The sequence below is a fragment of the Cervus elaphus genome, chromosome 5, assembly GCF_910594005.1.
Source record: "Cervus elaphus chromosome 5, mCerEla1.1, whole genome shotgun sequence".
Lineage (NCBI taxonomy): Eukaryota > Metazoa > Chordata > Mammalia > Artiodactyla > Cervidae > Cervus > Cervus elaphus.
In genome coordinates, this window is record NC_057819.1 from 21,181,781 (window position 1) to 21,199,882 (window position 18,102).

Sequence of the window (18,102 nt, forward strand, 5' to 3'; positions counted from 1 at the left end):
TCAGTAGACTTTGACAGCTACAGAAATTCCTTGACTGGTTAAGCCCATCCGAGCCAGCTATTCTTCCTCTCACAGCTGAATAATAATGGGTAACACTCCCTCCATCCCTCAGCCCTAACCTCCCCCAGCGAACCAGTGATGTAAACGAGCACCCCAAACCACAACTAAAGGGTTCTCTGGCGTGGGCTGTCCCTGCTTTGGGGCTGCCTCCCAGCTGAGACTGGAGTGTGCATGCAGCGGAATGCAGGAGTCGTACCACTGTCTAAGCAAGGAGGCCTCACTGCCTCTCTGGGTCCTGATTTTCCTGAGCCCAGAATGAGCACAGTGGGCTGGGAAAGGCTCATTTCTCAGGGAATCCCCTGCAATCACTGCCACCCAGCACACAGCCCACCCCCGTCCTCCACCTCTGCCAACAGACCTCTCTCTGCCCAAAATATCCACAGTGGGTCCTCTGACAAGGGACCAGTTTTCCCAGCTAATGTTATGCTTTCTCCTCTTGCAGGTTGGAAAAGGACGGGCAGTGTCCCCAGCACCCCGTCCCGCCCACACCCCTGCCTCCTTGAGGCAGCTGAGCCCCGAGCCCCCGGCTTCACTAAAGCAGCTGCTGTCTTTTCCCATTTCTCTTGCTGTCCTTGGCTTTTCTTCATGCCCCGGACACTCAGGAATCAGGCTCAGAACCCCGGGGTCCCGGGGGCCATGGCCTGAGTGGTGGGGACCATTGCCACTCTCCAGGAAGCCTGGTCCACAGAAGGCAGGGGGCAGCAGAAGAGATTCCAGGGCTGGGGGCCCCAGTGACGACTTACCCATTGTTTCCGGGCGTGATTCCTCCTCTTGAAGTACAAGATTAACTTTTTCCGCATCGCCTGGTTTCTAAGCAGGAAGGAGACAGCCAACGGGGCAGGTCAGAAAGGCAGGGTTTCAGGAATTTCGTCCCTTGCTGAAGTTTGCCCCATCACGGCCTCCCGGTGAGGGAAGAGGCCCCACAGTACCCCGGGGCAAGCCACATACTGCCAATGTGTATCTTTCCCCTGCCCTATACGAGGTGCCCCCCACCCACACTCTGGCTGAGCATGGTCTGCAAGAAAAGAGGGGTCCGAAGGGGGAACAAGGTCCTCTGACTTCCTGCCCTCCCCGGAGTTGCCATCACCGCTACACACACCCAAGCTCCCCTCTCTCAACAGCCACGGGAAACCAGCCACAGAGAAAAAGCCACAGCCTTAGACCAGGAACGCAGGCCCGGCAGACCAAGCCCCTGAAAGCTGCAGCCACATACAGGCAGGATCTTGGGGTCTGGCTTCGGTGACCCCAAGCCACCTCCAACCAAGAAAGCCCCTGCCCTGCCCGCCTGGGGTGGGAGTGCTATGGATAGGCCAGCGACAGGCTGGTGGGAGCCAGTGTGGCAGGAACTCCAGGAAGCACTCGAGGGGTCTCACGCCTCAGGTCGGTGAAGCCAGACCCCTCCCGCCATCAGGGTTCTCAACCGAGGAGGCCACACACAGCACTGCTCAGAGGGGAGGGGGCACTTCCAGGGGGTGGGAGGGATGCGGGCGGTTCAGAGAGAAAGAGAGGCAGAGAGAGAGAGACACCGAGACCCGGGATGAGGGAGAAAAGGAAGGCAGAAAGACAGACAGAGCCCCAGAGAGAAGCGAGGGGAGAGAGAGTGAAGTGGATAAGATCCCAAATGAGGACAGAGCCCCAGAGGGGAAGGAGCCTGGCAGAGAGAGAGAGACAGAGAGACAAGAGGGGAACAGGCCTCCAGGCAGAGGAGGACAAGATCCAAAGAAGGGGGGAGGGGGGAAACGATGGATAAATAACAAGGACCTGCTGCACAGCACAGGGAACTGTGCTTAATATCCTGTGATAAACCACAAGGGGAAAGAATATTCATATTCCTGTATGTAAAATAGCCAGTGGGAATCTGCTCTATGACTCAGGGAGCTCAGTGACAACCTAGTGTTCTGTGACAGCCTAGAGGGGCGGGACGGGGAGGGAGGCGGAAGGGAGGTTCAAGAGGGAGGGGACGTATGTATACCGATGGCCGATTCATGTTGATGTATGGCAGAAACCAATGAAATACTGTAAAGCCATATGCTCCAGTTAAGAATAAATAAAGGAATGGAAATGGTATATAGGAGGCAAAACTTTAAAAAGGAATATTAAAAGAATGTATATATTTGTATTTATATATTTGCTGTGCAGAAGAATTGTACAGAACAACACAACGCTGTGAATCAACCATGCTTCAATAATAAAATAAAAATGAAAGAGAGGGAGATGGAGCCCTAGAAGGAGGCAGAGGGAGCGTCAGAGATGCGGACCGATACAGAAAACGGGGAAAGACACACCTGAGGACCCACGTCCCCCAGCCCCCTCCCCACAACCTCCAATGCCCAGCAGAGTGCAGCAGCTGGGGTCTGCGGGGGTCACAGGGAGGCCATCAGGCCTGTGAACTTGCTTGCCCCCATCCGACTGTACAGTGGGATCAATTTTTCTGGGGCGGGGTCCCCTGACTTACTCATAGCCTCAGCTGCACCCAAAACCCTTGCAAAAAGCTCACAAACCGACGGCTGGGAGCTATGCATGCAGGGGTCTACCAGCACGCCTTACCCCTGTCCGGATGAGCGTCCCCAGACCCTGCAGTGATTTCCAGCATCCTCACTATCGGGTCTCAAGTCTGAGATGCTGACAGGCCTGCACGGACCCTCTTCATTTATGGACCCCAGCCAGGCTTAGAGCCCTGTCTCCACCCATCTCCCGACAAGGAAAGGCCACGCTCACTTCCAGGAGGGTTGCTGGTAAGAAACCCTGGGCTCCCTGGATCAATCTGATTTCACCTCCCGCCATGCAGGCCTCCCACCTCGAGGTCTCACTACTTAACATCAATCTTGCCCTCCCCAGCAGGGTGGGCACCAGGGGTCCTCAGCCACACAGGCTGAGACCAGAACCCCTCATTCCACAGCAGGGTATCTCTGAGCAAATCTCAGGTCTCTCAGCGTCAGTTTACTCATCTGAATAATGGGAGCAATGGCATCATGCTTTCATCTCCTCAGTCACTCAGCAAAAGTTCACCAAGACCTACTATGCGCCAGGCACTGTTTTGGGCCCTGGAGACCCAGGGGTAAGCAACACAAAGCCTCAAGTCCTCATGGAGGCAGGTGACACATAGAGGGACCATACTGACAATAAGCAATATAATCCTGGGGACTTCCCTGGTGGTCAAGTGGTTAAGAATCTGCCCGGCAATGCAGAGGACATGGGTTCGAGCCCTGGTCAGGGAACTAAGATCCCACATGCCCTGAAGCAACTAAGCCGGCACCTCACAACTAGAGAGTCTGTGTGTAGCAACCAAGATCTTGCGTGCCACGACTAAGACCCAACGCAGCCAAATAAATAAATATTTTAAAAAATGATAACCTTAAATTCAGAAACTTACACAGAGGGATGGGGTAGTGACTGGGGGAGGGGAGCGCATAGCTGTTTTAGAATCGGGGTGCAGAAAAGTGTCTCAGAGTTGGCCTGGACATTTCAATCACCAGGAGGGCCCAGCTGTGGAACAGCCCACAGGGAGACGCACTCCAGGCAAAGTACATGGGTGTGCAAAGGCCCTGAGGTGGGAACAAACTCAAGTGCTTGCAGAACAGACAGAAGAAGATCCTTGTGGCTGCAGAGTGCTGAGGAGCAACAGAGGGGAGGAGAGCAACAAGGTGAGCAGGGCCCACGGTGCAAGGCCTCATGGGTTGGAACACAGGAGAGGCTTTGGACCTAAAGGCAGCAGCTGAGAAGGCCAAGAAGCCATGACAGCCCAGAGCAATGAGCCCATCAGCTCTGAGGTCTTGGTCTCTAACACCATTCTCCAGTAAAAGGAGCCATTTCTCAGGACTTCTCCGGCAGTCTAATGGTTAAGACTCGGTGCTTCCACTGCAGGGGGCACTGGTTCGATCCCTGGTCGGAGAACTAGGATCTTGCATGCAAAGGGACATGGCCAAATCAAAAAAAAAAAAAAAAAAATAGAGCCATTTCTCCCTGGAGGAATGACTGAGTCCAGTGCTGGGGCAGGAAATATACAAGATGAGCCCAGAACATCTTTAAGTAGAGAAGTGTTAAAAAGGAAGGGGAAAAAAAAAAGCTGGGTGGGGGCAGGGGGGGTCAAAAGGACACAGGACCCAACCTAAAAGAGTTTCTGACGGCCAAAGCTGGAACAGTCTGAGAAGCAAAGTAAATAACACTAGTGCTAGATTATAACCCAAAGAATAAAATAAATATCCTCACATCTACACAGATGTAAATAAATGATAGAATAAATAAACAAAGGAGAGAGAAGGGACACATGTTCTTTGTGTGTGTGCATGCATGCTCAGTCAAGTCCAACTCTTTGCGACCCCATGGACTGTACCCCGCCAGACTCCTCTGTCCATGGGATTTCCCAGGCAAGAATTCTGGAGTGGGTTGCCATTTCCTTCTCCAGGGGATCTTCTTGATGCAGGGATCAAAGCCTGTGTCTCCTGCACTGCAGGCGGGTTCTTTACCACTGAGCCACCTGGGAAGCCTTACAGAATTTCAATTAACTAAACGCAGAAGGACTAAGGGAAGTAGAAAATCACTATTAGATACCACGGTGCTAATTGTTACAGGCAAGACCCTTCCATGAATGTTAAACTGGTTGGCAAAATGTTGAGGAAAGATGAGAAATTTGCATAGCTGCAAAGCATTTTCCCCAAATATTTACTAAGCATCGTGGCGGCTTTCACTTGAGTCCACAAAATCTTTGATATTCCCTTTTAGGAGGTGCAGCTGTCTCCCCTCCCCTTGACAGTAGGCTGGACAGGGACTTCCTTCTAAAGCACAGAGTGGGGACTTCTCTGGTGGTCCAGAGTGATGGTTAAGACTTCACCTTCCAATGCAGGGGACACAAGTTTGACCTCTGGTCAGGAAACTAAGATCCCAGATGCCGCCTGGCCAAAAAAACCAAAATGTAAAAACAGAAACAATATTGTAACAAATTCAATAAAGACTTTAAAAATGGCCCACATCCAAAAATATAAAAATAAAAAATAATGCACAGAGCAGGGATGGGAAAGACAACAGCTTGACAGTGGAGACACAGCTGACACTTCCCTGAGCAAGGGAGCAAAGTCAACACCACCTGTAGTGACATAAACACCCCCAGCCAGGGTGTTGGGTGCCCCTGATATATCGTGATGGGAAGGACACCCCCTCACCTCAGGGGAACTCTTCCCCCAAATCCACAAGCCCAGCCTCCTCCTGAGAAAATATCAAACACACCCAAATAGTAGGACATTCTACAGATTCCCTGAGCAGTCCTCTTCAAAAGTGACAAGGTAAGGAAAATCAAGGAAGATTAAGAAATGGTCACAGAGCGAAGACCAAGGGGTCACGAGGATGAAGTACAGAGAAGGATTCTGGATCAGATCTTGGACCAGAAAACAAGCATCAGTGGGAAAATGGAAAATCCAAAGAAAGTCTGTGCAGTGGTCCCCAATCTTTTGGGCACCACAGACAGGTTTCATGCAAGACAATTTTTCCATGGACTGGGAGATGGTTTGGGGATGAAAAGACACAGGAAGAGGGCCATGCGAAGATAGGGTTGGAGTGAAGTGTCTACAGGCTAAGGAGCGCCAAGGATGCTTAGCAAACACCAGAAGCTAGAAAACGCATGGAAGGATCCTCCCTGTAGCACCTGCAAGAGATCATCCTGCCAATCCCTGGATTTCCAACTTCCGGCTTCCAGAACCACGAGACAATGAATCACTATAGTTTCCAGGCAGCCTGGTTGTTGTGACGAGTTCTGGCAGCCTGAGGGAACTCACACAGCCTGGAACAGTCTACCCCAAGCACGGTGCTGTGGCTTCGAGCTGAAGAGGCCTTGGTGAGAACAAAGGCTTGCTCGCAGGGGCAGAGGCCAGGCAAGCAGCCGCCTCCATCCCCCACAGCTACTGGAGGGCACGTGTCCTCCCCAGCTGATCCGGGTTTCCTTCCAGAGCAAGCTGGTATCCATGGCAGGTATCCATTTGCTGACTGCCAAAGAGGACCAATGTCAAGTCCACAGGTTGCCAACAGGTGCAGTCCACCAAGCAGGGCCAGTTCCTGAGACTGCTGTGTTCGGGCTGTGGAGCTTTTGGAAAACACTGCGTTTGTTGCCATTATTGAAAACCAGAAGCTGCTGCATAAAAAGCTGAACAGACAGCTTCTCTTAAAAAAAAAAAATCAGGCAGCCTGATCACACTCCATTATGGCCACAGACTGGGAACTGAGGTCTGACTGCCCCCTTGCCACCCTTTAAAAATGTTTATTTATTTGGCTGTGCCGGGTCTTAGTTGTAGCATGTGAACACTTAATTTGGCTACATGGGATCTAGTTCCCTGGCCAGGGATCGAACCTCTGTCCCCAGCACTGGAAGACTGGAGCTCTACCCACTGGACCATCAGGGAAGTCCCCTGATTGCCCATTTAAAAGAGTGACAAGCTCACCACTCACCCTAGTCCCCACACTCCCTAGCACCTCCCACCAGCCCTTCCCTCTCTAACCTTGTTCCTGCCCCAGAGGCACACATCTGGGTTCACAAGCTTCTAGACATCTGGCTTGGGGTGCTCATTTGTTCAACACTCTTCTGGCAAACTTTTTTTTTGTTTGTTTTGAGTGTTTATTTTGTCGCAGGAAGTGTTTAGGTACTGCAGCTGCAAACAGCATACTGCAGACAAATCTCTGCCGAGATTCTGTCTGACAAAAATAAGAAGCAGAGTCTCTCTCAAAGGGTTCTGGAAGGACTGACAGACCAGCAATGTGATGAGTTCGTTGGTGGAAACATTTTTAGGGTGCAGAGGATATCTCAGTTTCCTGGAGAAGTCAGGGTTTAAAAAAGCACAACCTTACAGCAGCGCCGCGGGAGCCTCGGTTGGCCTCGGATAGCCGGTCCCCCACCGTCCCCGCCGGCGGGCCGTTGCCCGTGTCCCTCGGGGCACGGCGCGGTGCACCCCGCCGCGCATCGGGACCGGGGTCCGGTGCGGAGAGCCCTTCGTCCCGGGACACGGGGCGCGGCCGGAAAGGCGGCCGCCCCCTCGCCCGTCACGCACCGCACGTTTGTGGGGAACCTGGTGCGAAACCATTCGTAGACGACCTGCTTCTGGGTTGGGGTTTCGTCCGTAGCAGAGCAGCTCCCTCGCTGCGATCTATTGAAAGTCAGCCCTCGACACAAGGGTTTGTAAAATGAAAAAAATTTTTTTCTTTCTTTTTTTATATTTTAAAAGAAATTAAATTTTTTTTTTATCTTTAAAAAAAAAAAAGCACAACCTGTCAAGAAATACAGGCCTTGTCAGCTGACACTGAACTAGGAGAAGGGGAGCTAGGAAGGAATGAAAAGTCAGTGGATGTTCGAGGAAGAGTCTGGCCGAGCCCTGCGGTCTACAGGATTCTGAAAAAGGAAAGCGGGGCACAATCAAGGGAGGCTTCCTAAAGGAGATGAGGTTTGAGCAGAGGCTTCAGAGAAGCAGTGAATGGGTGGGCAAAGAGAAATGAGGTGGGCACCCACCCAAGGGAGGAAGGGTGATAGTGAATTTGGAAGGGGTAAGGAGGGGTGTTCAGGGAGAACCAGATCCCCTGACTTCAGGGGAAGAGTAAGATGGAAGCAGCCCATGCAGGCCCCTGAATGCCTTGGGAAAAGCTTGTCAGATTGGGGTGACTGATGGTCCGAAACATGCTCACTGGGGGCAAAGCACTTTTCCCACACAATGTGACTTCCAAGGAAACCAACTTATTGGCAAGCAAAGTGATGTGACGTGCCCGAGGTCACTGGGTTGGGGTGGCGGGGGAGGGTGGAGGCGCGGGCAGAGCCGGGACTGCAGACACAGGCAAGGAAAGCAGGGTGGGTGTGCAGATGGGGCTGGTCTAAAGAGTGTGGCTGGGTGGCCCCAGGGAAGCTACTCAACATCTCTGAACCTCCAGAGCAAGACCACAAGGACCAGTTAACAGTAACCTGGGCCCAGAGTACCCTTCCCACCTGCATGGCCCTAGGGCATCAGCCAAACCCCAGCAAGGCAGGAAAAGGGGAGAAATCAGTCTGTAAGACAAGAAAATCCGGAAGGAAGAGCCAGAAAGAGCCAGCAGGCTTCCAGTCTCGAGGGGAGGAGAGGACAAGGCTCACCACCAGGTGAAGGGGTGGCCACGGCAGAGCACGCAGGAGCTGCAACCGTAATCATTGCATCAAACCCACGACCTTTCACCAAATCACCGTAGGCTCCCTGACCCGGAGAATTCAGCCCCCAGCTCTCCCTGTGGGTCCAGCCTGCAGAGGGCAGGGAGCCCCTCCATGGAGCACCCACTGATGCCGCTCTGGGGTCGCCCCCCCCCCCCAACCCCCTCCCCTGCTTCCCAAAGCCTGGGAGGTCTGCGGAGTCATTGCCAAGGACTAGGGCTAAGACCAGACTGCAACCATTCTCCCACACCACCCCTGCCCCTACCAGGAGCATGGGCGGCCGCCCCCATGCCTCCCGAGGAGGCAGGTGGCAGAGGACAGCATCGAGGTGGGTACAGGTGACTTCAACACGTCCGAAATTGCCAGTGCAGCAGGAAGTCAAGCGTGAAATTAACTTTAACTCAGAGGCCCCAGCGCGCAGACACAGAGAAATTAAAGTGACAGGGCAAGGTCCTTGGGGAAGGGATAACCTTCCACCTGGTGGCGATTACAGAGGTGGGAGGGGAGGGAGCCTGGGAGGAGCCCTAGTCGGGGTGAGCTGGTAAAGCTTTGCACTCTGAAAAAGAGAACGCCTCACCCCAGCCCCAGCCTGATCTGTCTTCTTGTCCTTATCAAGCTATCATTATATCACAGACGTATTTTTTTATGATCTGTCTGAGCCACCAGAATGGCAGACCTCCTCATTCACTGCTCTCTCCCCGGGGCCCACAATGGTGCCTGGCATAGAGCAGGTGTTCCTAAATATCTGCTGAATGAATGAGTGAATGAATGAGGAGGAGAACTCTCTTGGTCTCTGTTGATGAAGTGAGAAAAATCACAGAACACTTCCTACATGCCTGACACTGAATAACTTTGAGGGATTCATTGAATCTTCAACCCATCTCACAGATGGGGCAACCGAGGCACCAAGAGTGACTGGCCTCGTGAGCCAGATGCTTGTGGTCCTCAACCTGCCCCACCCCCAGACCATGGGCTCACAAAAACCCCATACATCACTTAACGTAAACCTCATCACTAGCCTCCCTTAGCACAGATAATAAACCCAAAACTCGTCACCAGCCCTAGGTGATCTGCCTAGCACCTTCTTCTCCTTCACCTACCCCTTCAGGAAATGCCAGCCTTCTCTGTGATCCCGCCAGCTCAGTCCAGCCCCAGGGCCTTTGCAACGCCTTTTCCACCTGCCTGTGGTGGGGGGAAGGGTCTACATGCCAGCTGCTGCTTGGTCTCTGAATGTTCCCTCAGCTGTCAGGCCCTGGCCCCGATCCCCTTGGCTAAGTCACCCCTCACATTCTCTCCCATCAGCCTGTTTGCCATCTTCATAGCATCTTTTTTTTTTTGTCTTTGTTTTTTTTTTGGCCATGTCACACAGCATGTGGGATCTTAGTTACCTGACCAGGGATGGAACCCATGCTCTCTGCAGTGGAGTCTTAACCACTGGACCACCAAGGAAGTCCCTTCATTGTATTTTTTAAAGTAAATGACAGCACTGATTTAATCATGACCACACTGAAACTAAAATTACAGAAGTGATTATGATTTCAGTGGCAAACTATGGGGAAAAAAATTAAAATTCTAAGAAGAGAGCAATTCAAATAACTTGCTTACAGATACATTTTTCTAACATGAAACAGACCACTTTATCACTGAAGAAATCTCAAAATTATTTATCTCTATGTTTTAAACTTAAACATATTCATCTGTGACTTAGATTTGGAGTAAATTTCACTAGGCAGTTACCTACTTAGCCAAAATGTACTCTAGTAGAGGAGAACTGTCCTCTGATGAAGATTATAGGATATAAAAATTGGGCACTGGTTTCAGTAAACTCATAGTTTTATTTTACTTATATGTAGCAGTATCTTATCAGTTAGTATTATTTGTATGGATACCTTTTGCCTTTGTTGTTTGGATCCTATGGCCATTTTTATAACCTGAAATCATCCACGCTATTCAGCCTAAAGTATTACTCATTTGTAGTCTAGTGAAAAAAATGTATGCAAGACTTCTAGTGTAATAATACTGCTATCAAAAATTGTTATGCTGAAAGGAAAAATACAACTCAGTATATTAAAGCATAAAGAGCTTAAGACAGCTATGTGACCGCAGTACTTTTTATTCGCTGATATCTTCTCGTTTACTTAACTTGTTTTCTGCCTCCACTGCTAGACAAAGCTTAATGAAAGTATGGGGAACTTCGTCTTGTACACAGTAAGACCCCAGGTCCTAGAACAGGGTCTGGCACACAGTGAGTGTAATAAATGTGTATAGAATGATTGAATGTTTCCAGTAGGCTCTGCCCAGCTGAGAACATGCCACATTCATCCCCTAAACCAGCCATGAGAGGCCCTAAAGGGCCCCATGCCCTCACCCAAACTCTATCTGGGGCTCCCCTACCCCCAGCAGTGGCCCCAGGAAGCTTTATAAAGGACTAATGTGGCCTGAATGGAAAATAAACCATGTAGTGTTGAGAGGGATTTGGTACCTGAGCAGTGAACACACTCTCGAGGCCAAACAAAAGCACAGGCCACATAGGACACGGAAAACCCAGGGATACCCCAATGCTCCCCTGGACAGGATACCCCATAGCCCCTGCCAGCCACAGGCTGAGTGGCAGGCAGCAACGAAGGTAAGGCGGGTACTCCCAAGCCCAAATAAGCCAAGGACCTCAATGGCAACAAGAGATTTTTCTAGGTTGCTTCATCAGCCACTGGGAGCTGCAAGGGGGGGTGGCCCTGTTGGGTCACCAGAGCCTAGACTAGTCATGTGGGTCCAAACACTACAAGAGGAGGGACCTCCCCAACAACTAGTCCAGCACCTGCAGATACTTGAAAACCATCAGGAGGCTTGCATGCCCCCAGGGATGGGGAGCTTACTGCCGCACATACACCCTGAAACTCCACCCCAAGGAAGTTCGGACAGTCAGACCAAATTGGACTGCCCATTGAACCAGCTAAGCACCGCCCTCCTGAGGTCACACAAAAATGAACCTTGAACAGTTCAAAGATTGTGATCCCAAAGGACCTACCTATAACCTAACACCCCCGGAGTGTTCACAGCCACATGTTCTTCAACAGGCAAGACCCCTCTGACCTTTCAGACTCCTGGATAACGACATGAGGTAATATCCCCTCCTCGGCCAAGGAGGCTATACTCCTACTAATGCATCCCCAGAAAAAAGCCAACCTCTTTCTGAGAGCCACAATTCCTCAACGCCTGGTGCCCAACTTGGACACATAAAGACACTGGCCACCAGCACCGTCCTGGTGCCCCTGGTCTCCCAGCTCGGCCCACGCCAACTGTGTGTGGCACTTCACTGATATTTTTCCACTTCTGGTGTTCATCTGGGAAAAGGCCCCTTCACTGGGCTATATCATACTGCCCATTCCAAAGCCTCTAGGTCTGGGTGAGTGCTCCCAGGTGCTCCCACACTGGGCTGTGTCACAGACAGGCCCCTCTGTGTGGACCACAGATAGTCCTAACTATGCTTACATCGTAGCTCAAAGCACAGGGTCCCTGCTTACTCCACGGCCACCCCCACGAGCACATACTCCTCCTCCTGGTAACAGCTTCCTTCAGCTCAAACAGGAGGAGGACCTCCACCTCTGTCTCTCAGAAGCTATGCAAGCAGCTTGCCCACCCTCCCAAACCACGGTCTGTCTCCCAAAGTTTCATGGGGCCACTCCCTTGGCCCCTCATCACCTCTGCCTCTCCATCCAAGGCCCTGCCTGGCCCAGAATTCCTGCCCAAATCACCCCCTTCTGTCCCCTCCTCCAGCACCCGGCCCTGGCTGGGAGCCCCGACGGGAACTGAGAACCCACATCCCATCCCGGGCCCCCCACGCCACTGCGCGTCTGCACGGCTGCCCTCAAGTACTCACATTTTGATGTTCTCATGATACTGCCTGGTGTCGGAGGGCTGGTTGTACAATGGCTGCAAGAAAACAGAGAGGGAGGCAGGTCAGAGCCGGGCCAGGACTATGGGCAGCTGGCGCGGGCTGGGCTGGCCACTGCCCTGTTGCGGCGCCCCAGGCCCTGGCATCAGGGAGCTGTCCACTGGTGTGAGAACCAGCCGCCGGCAGGCATGAAACGGAACATGGGGACCCAGCCCACAGCCCCAGCCAGGAACAGACTGTGACCCTCTGGGCGCAGTGATGGGTACTATGACCCCCTCCCCCAGGGCCGCCATGGCTGCCCTGCAGGACACAGGGCAGGGCTGGCATGAGCACCCAAGGACAAGCACACACATCCCAGGTGAGCTGAGATCAGTAACGGTCTTGAACAGAGAAAACTGTCCGAACACGGTGAGCTACCCTGTCACCACCAGGGACTGGCAGAAGAGAAAACAGCCCAACAGTGCCAAGGGTTGGCAAAGACGTGGGGAGATAGGAAGGCGTGCATACAGCCATTGGAAATATACACAGGTATCTGTGCCCCAGAGATGTGAAGGCAGGTGTGCCAGAGGACCCCCTCCCCTCCTGCAGGTGCCCTGGAAAACAGTCAGGCACTGTGTCCCACCAGAAGATGGACCCCAGAATGCCTGGAAGGCACTATTCATAACAGCAACACGTTAGAAGCAAGCCAGGACTTCCTTGATGGTCAAGTGGTTCAGACTCCATGCTTCCAATGCAGGGGGCACGGGTTCAATCCCTAGTCGGGGAACTAAGATCCTAAATGCTGCATGGTACAGCCAAAGATGTTTTAAAAAGAAGCAAGCTAAGTATCCACCTTCAGAAAAAGGAATGAGGAAGTAAGGACTCGTTTACACCTCGAAGGCTACACAGCAGTGAGAAATGAATGAACTGGGTCCATATACAACAACAACAACAAGTGTGCAAATCAAAAGGAGGAAGTTGCTGCAGTGTCTGCGATGGGGCAAGAGCTGAGCTAGATGCTGTGTGTTCTCTCTCCTGGACGGCAGGGCTGCAGTTAAAGGCTAACCCCCCGGGCTCACATCCCTGGCATCTTCCAGCTGTATGTCTCTGGGGGAGTGACTTCAGCCCATCTGTGCCCCAGGTTTTCATCCATAAATGGGGTTAAACTCGGAGAGTTGTTGTGAAGATCCAACGAGATAATGAATGCAAAGCTCTCAGCCATGCCTAGAAGACTGAGAGGCCCAAGAACTTTCAGGGTCATTATCACCATCAGGGTGCAGTGACTATATTCATGGAAGCAATTTTTCCTGCCCACCTTGCATCCATCCACACCCAGTGTTTTGTTTTTCTGTTTGTTCATTAGTCGCCCAGTCGTGTCCGACTCTTTGCAACCCCATGAATTGTCGACTGCCAGGCTCCTCTGTCCATGGAATTTTCTGGGCAAGAGTACTAGAGTTGGTTGCCATGCCCTCCTCCAGGGGATCTTCCCAACCCAGGGATCAAACCTGGGCCTCCTGCATTGCAGGCAGATTCTTTACCGACTAAGCCACCAGGGAAGCCCCAATGAGACATATGCAAACTGTGAAAGGAGACGAAGCCTTTCTGCTCTTTCTTCCTCTCTTGTTCGCCTGCTCCCTCTGCCCCTCACCTTCAAGAAACCAAGTGTAGCCTGGCCTGCTGGAGGCAAGAAGCCGGCACGGAGAACAGCAGCACTAGCCAAAAAGCTAGAACCATCCGAGCCAAAAGCTAGAACCACCAGCTGATTTTCCAGCTGCCCACAGATGTGAGTGGGCTGAGCTCACATCAAGAGAAATTGCTCAGCTGACTTCTATACTTGTGGGAAATATCAACCTGTTGTTTAAATTTGGGGCCAGTTTGTTACACAGCAGTTACTGACTGATACAATTACCATCCCCATTTTACAGATGAGAAAACCTAGTCTCTGAGAGATTAAAACATTTGCCTCTGGCTAGAAAGAGATGAGCTGATACCTGACTCCCACCTCTCAGCTCCAGCCCTGGAGGGAGGGGTTTACCCTTCTCTGCCTGCACTCTCTGTGCGTCTCCTCCCGCATGTCTGTGCATCTCTCTTTGTGTTTGGCCTCTTTTCCTGTTCCTCTCACCGCCTTCCCTCTCTCTGTCTCACACACCCACACAGGCAGCCATGGATGACGGTGGTACAAGACTCAGGTACAGAGGGTGATGGGTCAGGCTGGGCAGGCGAAGATGGAGATGTGGTGTCCTGAAGCCTCGGGGTAGGGCCCTGAGGTGAGGGAGGATGGCATATCAGGCCCTGCCCTTGAACCAGCCCCTGAAGATGGAGCTGAACACACCTCCTGGCGTCATCCCAGCTGATGGGGACCACCCCCAAGCAGCATGGCACAGGTCCAACCTGTCATTTCCCCAGAGACAGGCCTCCTGACCTCCATGGACAGCCTTGGCTGAGGACAATTCGCCACTCCTCAGGCAATTCCAGGCCCCAAGCTCAGCTACTCCCCGCAGGATGGAGATGTTGCCCCATGGCTGGCACAGGCCATCTCCCCCAACGCTGGGTCAGCTGCTCTTCCAGGTGCTTGGCTCTCATCAAGAAGGTTTCCCCAGCCCCACTCTGTGTATCTGAACAGCAGGGCAGCAGGAGAGACCACGGTCAGACTCAGTGCAGAACTTCCCAACCAGAGAAGGTTAACACCTCACTGCACACGACTGACAGCCCACATCTCGGGACGGCAAGGAGTCCTACAAAGATGCCTGTGCTTAATTCCAGGGCATTAAATGCTGTGCTTAATCGCGGGTGACTCTGCATCAGGTCTTTTATGTTCGCCACAAGCTAATAAAACACAAGCTTGGCGGGAGTGGGCATGCCTTACATGTTCACTTCGGGGAGAAGATGGGTCCCAATTTAAGTGATGGCGCTCCTGTTGCTAACTGTCAGCTTATGCCTTCAACAATCAGGGCCTCAGCGTCCTCATCTGGAAAATGGGCATAGAGCAAACAGGAACTACCTTATAGGGCTTTCAAGAAGCCCAGGAAGTGTCAGATTTGGCGACTCAACTGCCTTATTTTGCTTTTAAAGATGGCAGTCTCCACAGTCTAAGGAGGCCAGGAAGGGCTGAAGGACAACATAGAGAGACCCCAGGTGTCAGTGATGGGCTGGGGGTGAGAGGCAGGGGGGTGGCCCGTTTCTACACGGTGGGATGGGCCAGAAAAGAGGAGACAGACTTCCGGGAGGGCAGTGGGGTCCCAGCCCGCCTCTGACCCGCCAAACCCGCAGGGAAGGGATCACTTTCACCCTCCAGCCCTGCTGGATAAGACAAGGACACAGCACTCTGCCCCTCCAGGTGGCCTTCAGCAAGAGGCCAGGAAAAGTCAGAGAACATCGTGGGGTGTGCTGCTTCTGACCAGAGGGGCTGTCCTCCAAGGAGGCACACTCGCTGGGCACTCTGAGATAAACAGACCTGGGCAGGAAGGAAACACTCTGGCCTCAGGAGGCTATTCGTTGCCCCATCGTAGGAGTGAGGAAGGATCACAAGGCAACTTTGGCTGGTACACTGTTGGGGGGGAGGGGGCAGGGCCAGAGGTGGGGGTTCCCCCCAGGGCCCCTCCTCACCACCTACAGGGGGCTGCACAAGGCCAGGCAAGACCCGCTTCCGTCCTGGGAGGCATGGCCTTCAGCTTTGTCCATGAGGCCACCTTGGCCTTCACACCCACAGCAGCTTTCTCTGCTACCGTCCAGGTTTCACCTGTTGCCAGGGCGACCCAAGACCAAAGAGGTGCGACTTTTCCTGGTGGTTCAGTGGTTAAGAATCCGCCTGCCATTGCAGGAGACACAGGTTCAATCCCTGGTCGGCGAAGATTCCACAGCGGGACTAAGCCCGCTTGCCACAACTACTGAGGCCCGCGCGCCTAGAGTCGGTGCTCCGCAACAAGAGACGCCAGCGCCGTGAGAAGCCCACACATTACAACTAGAGAAAGGCTGCCTGCAACAACAAATACCCAACGCAGCCAAGAATAATAATAATAAACTTAACAACAACAACAAAAAAGATTTAGGAGGGGAAATCCCTGGCCCAGACCCCAGAGGAGCGAGGCAGGGCGGGAGTGGGGGAGCGGCTGGGGTTCCGATAGGAAGGCCCACCCCCTCCATGCCTGCATTTCCTCCTCTAGAAATGGGGGCACAGCTGAGTCAGGAGGGAGAAAGAGAGCACACAGTGGAGGATGTGCCAGACTGGAAGGCCTGGGACAGAAATGACTAAGAAAGAGGAGCTAGGTCTTGGGGAGAAGGAAGGGGCTCCCCCTGAGGCCTGAGGGCAGGCAGCCGGCGGGTGGCCGAGAAGAACCAGGTGGACGAGGTGCTAGAAACGAAGCGTCAGCGCTGGCCCTCGGTCCTCTGGTGACACCGCATTCTTAAAATAACACCTCTGAACAGGAAGGAAACCAGTGACTCAGAGCGGTATGGAGAGGAGGTGGGGGCTGGGCTGCCCCTTCCTCTGGGCCCGGCCTGGTCCCCAGGGCGCAGGGGTGGAGGGCCGAGCCCCGCTCGGAGCTGCCCGCGCTATTATCTCTCTTGCCCACGCACGTTCCTGCAGGGCCCAGGACTCCCCCCAGGTCACTGTCTTCCTCGGCTGGCTGCTCCCTGGCTGCAGATGGGAGAGACCCCCGGGGAACTGGACTCTCCAGTGGTGCTACCCAGTGACCTGAGACCCGGGGTCAGCAGCACCAGGCCCCCTTTCCCAGCCTGAGACAGGACTCCTGCGTAGCACGAAGTAGCTCTCTGCAAAGAGTGTTCCTCTGAGCTGCCTCTGCTTGGAGGATACCTCTGGCCACTCGGGCCTTGTGGTACCCAAGACAGAGGGCAGACCTGTGAGGAATTGGCTGGGCTCTGCACACCTCCCCACCTCATCTCTTGCTGTGTCTGGGCAAGGCACTGCCCTCTCTGAGCCTCACCTAGAAAATGGATGGTGACATCTCCACAAGGCCTGACAAGGTATATGCTCTGTCAGCGTGAGTCCCTTCTCCAGTCCCCCTGAAGGCCACCGAGTCAAGAGCCTATGGACTTCAAAAGGACTCCAGTGACAGCCACACAGCCCCCCCCAGTCACTCCAGACCTCCGCCTCCTGTGCCACCAGCCTTGAGGGAGCCTCCTCTCTGAGAACCCCAAGCAGAGGACAACGTCCTCTCCCCCAAAGACCCAGGAAAGAATCACCGAGATTGTGAGGCCCACAGACACCCTGCTGTTCTCGGCGGAACTCCTCAGGCCTCCCGACCCAGGGATCTCCCTTTAGGCCCACCCTGCCTACTCAGGAGACCCCGGGAGTAATTAAGTCAGGAGGGAAAGGAAGGGCCTCCAGGTCTAGACATGGTTGAGGGGCCAAATCAAGTCCTGCAGCCCCCCTGGCAAGAAAAGGGGAACCAAGGTGAGCAGCAGCTGACTGGTGGGGATGGAAAATGGTGGAGCGATGGATTGAAAATCATCTGGCAATTAATTCCTCAAGAGGTTAAACACAGAATGAATATGATCCAGCTGGGTGGATGAGACAGTAAAGAAGCTGCCCGCAATGCGGGAGACCCAGGTTCGATCCCTGGGTCGGAAAGATCCCCTGGAGAAGGGAATGGCAACCCACTCCAGTACTCTTGCCTGGGGAATCCCATGGACACAGGAGCCTGTCAGCTACAGTCCATGGTGTCGCAGAGAGTCGGACATGAGTGAGGGACTAACACTTTCACTTTCAGCAGGTCCAGGCTTAGATATCCACCCAAGAGAAAGGGAAACACATATCCACACGGAAATCTGTATGTTTATGTTCACAGCGATTCATTTATAATGGCCAAAAGCAAAATCAACCTAAAGGCCCATCAATGGCTACAAGGATAAACTAAATGTGGTCCATCCGTACAATGGAATACAATTCAGCCACAAAAAGGAATGAGGCAACCAAGACACAAGCACTTAAGAACAGGAAGCTGAGTGAGAGAAGCCAAGCACAAAAGGCCACGTGTTGTCTGATTCCACTGATATGAAATGT

The 18,102-nt window shown here is 53.0% G+C and overlaps 1 protein-coding gene across 23 annotated transcripts in view; it reads right to left on the reverse strand.

Moving 5' to 3' along the window:
• NCOR2 (nuclear receptor corepressor 2) overlaps nucleotides 1-18,102 on the reverse strand; it is a 233,643-nt gene that overhangs the window by 107,412 nt on the left and 108,129 nt on the right. For all 23 annotated transcript variants that reach the window (XM_043902057.1, XM_043902059.1, XM_043902065.1 and 20 more), the window contains 2 exons: nucleotides 12,087-12,139; nucleotides 804-870 (listed from right to left, as the gene is read on the reverse strand). In XM_043902057.1, coding sequence (XP_043757992.1) covers nucleotides 804-870; nucleotides 12,087-12,139 — 120 coding nt within the window. The remainder of the gene's footprint in view (nucleotides 1-803; nucleotides 871-12,086; nucleotides 12,140-18,102) is intronic.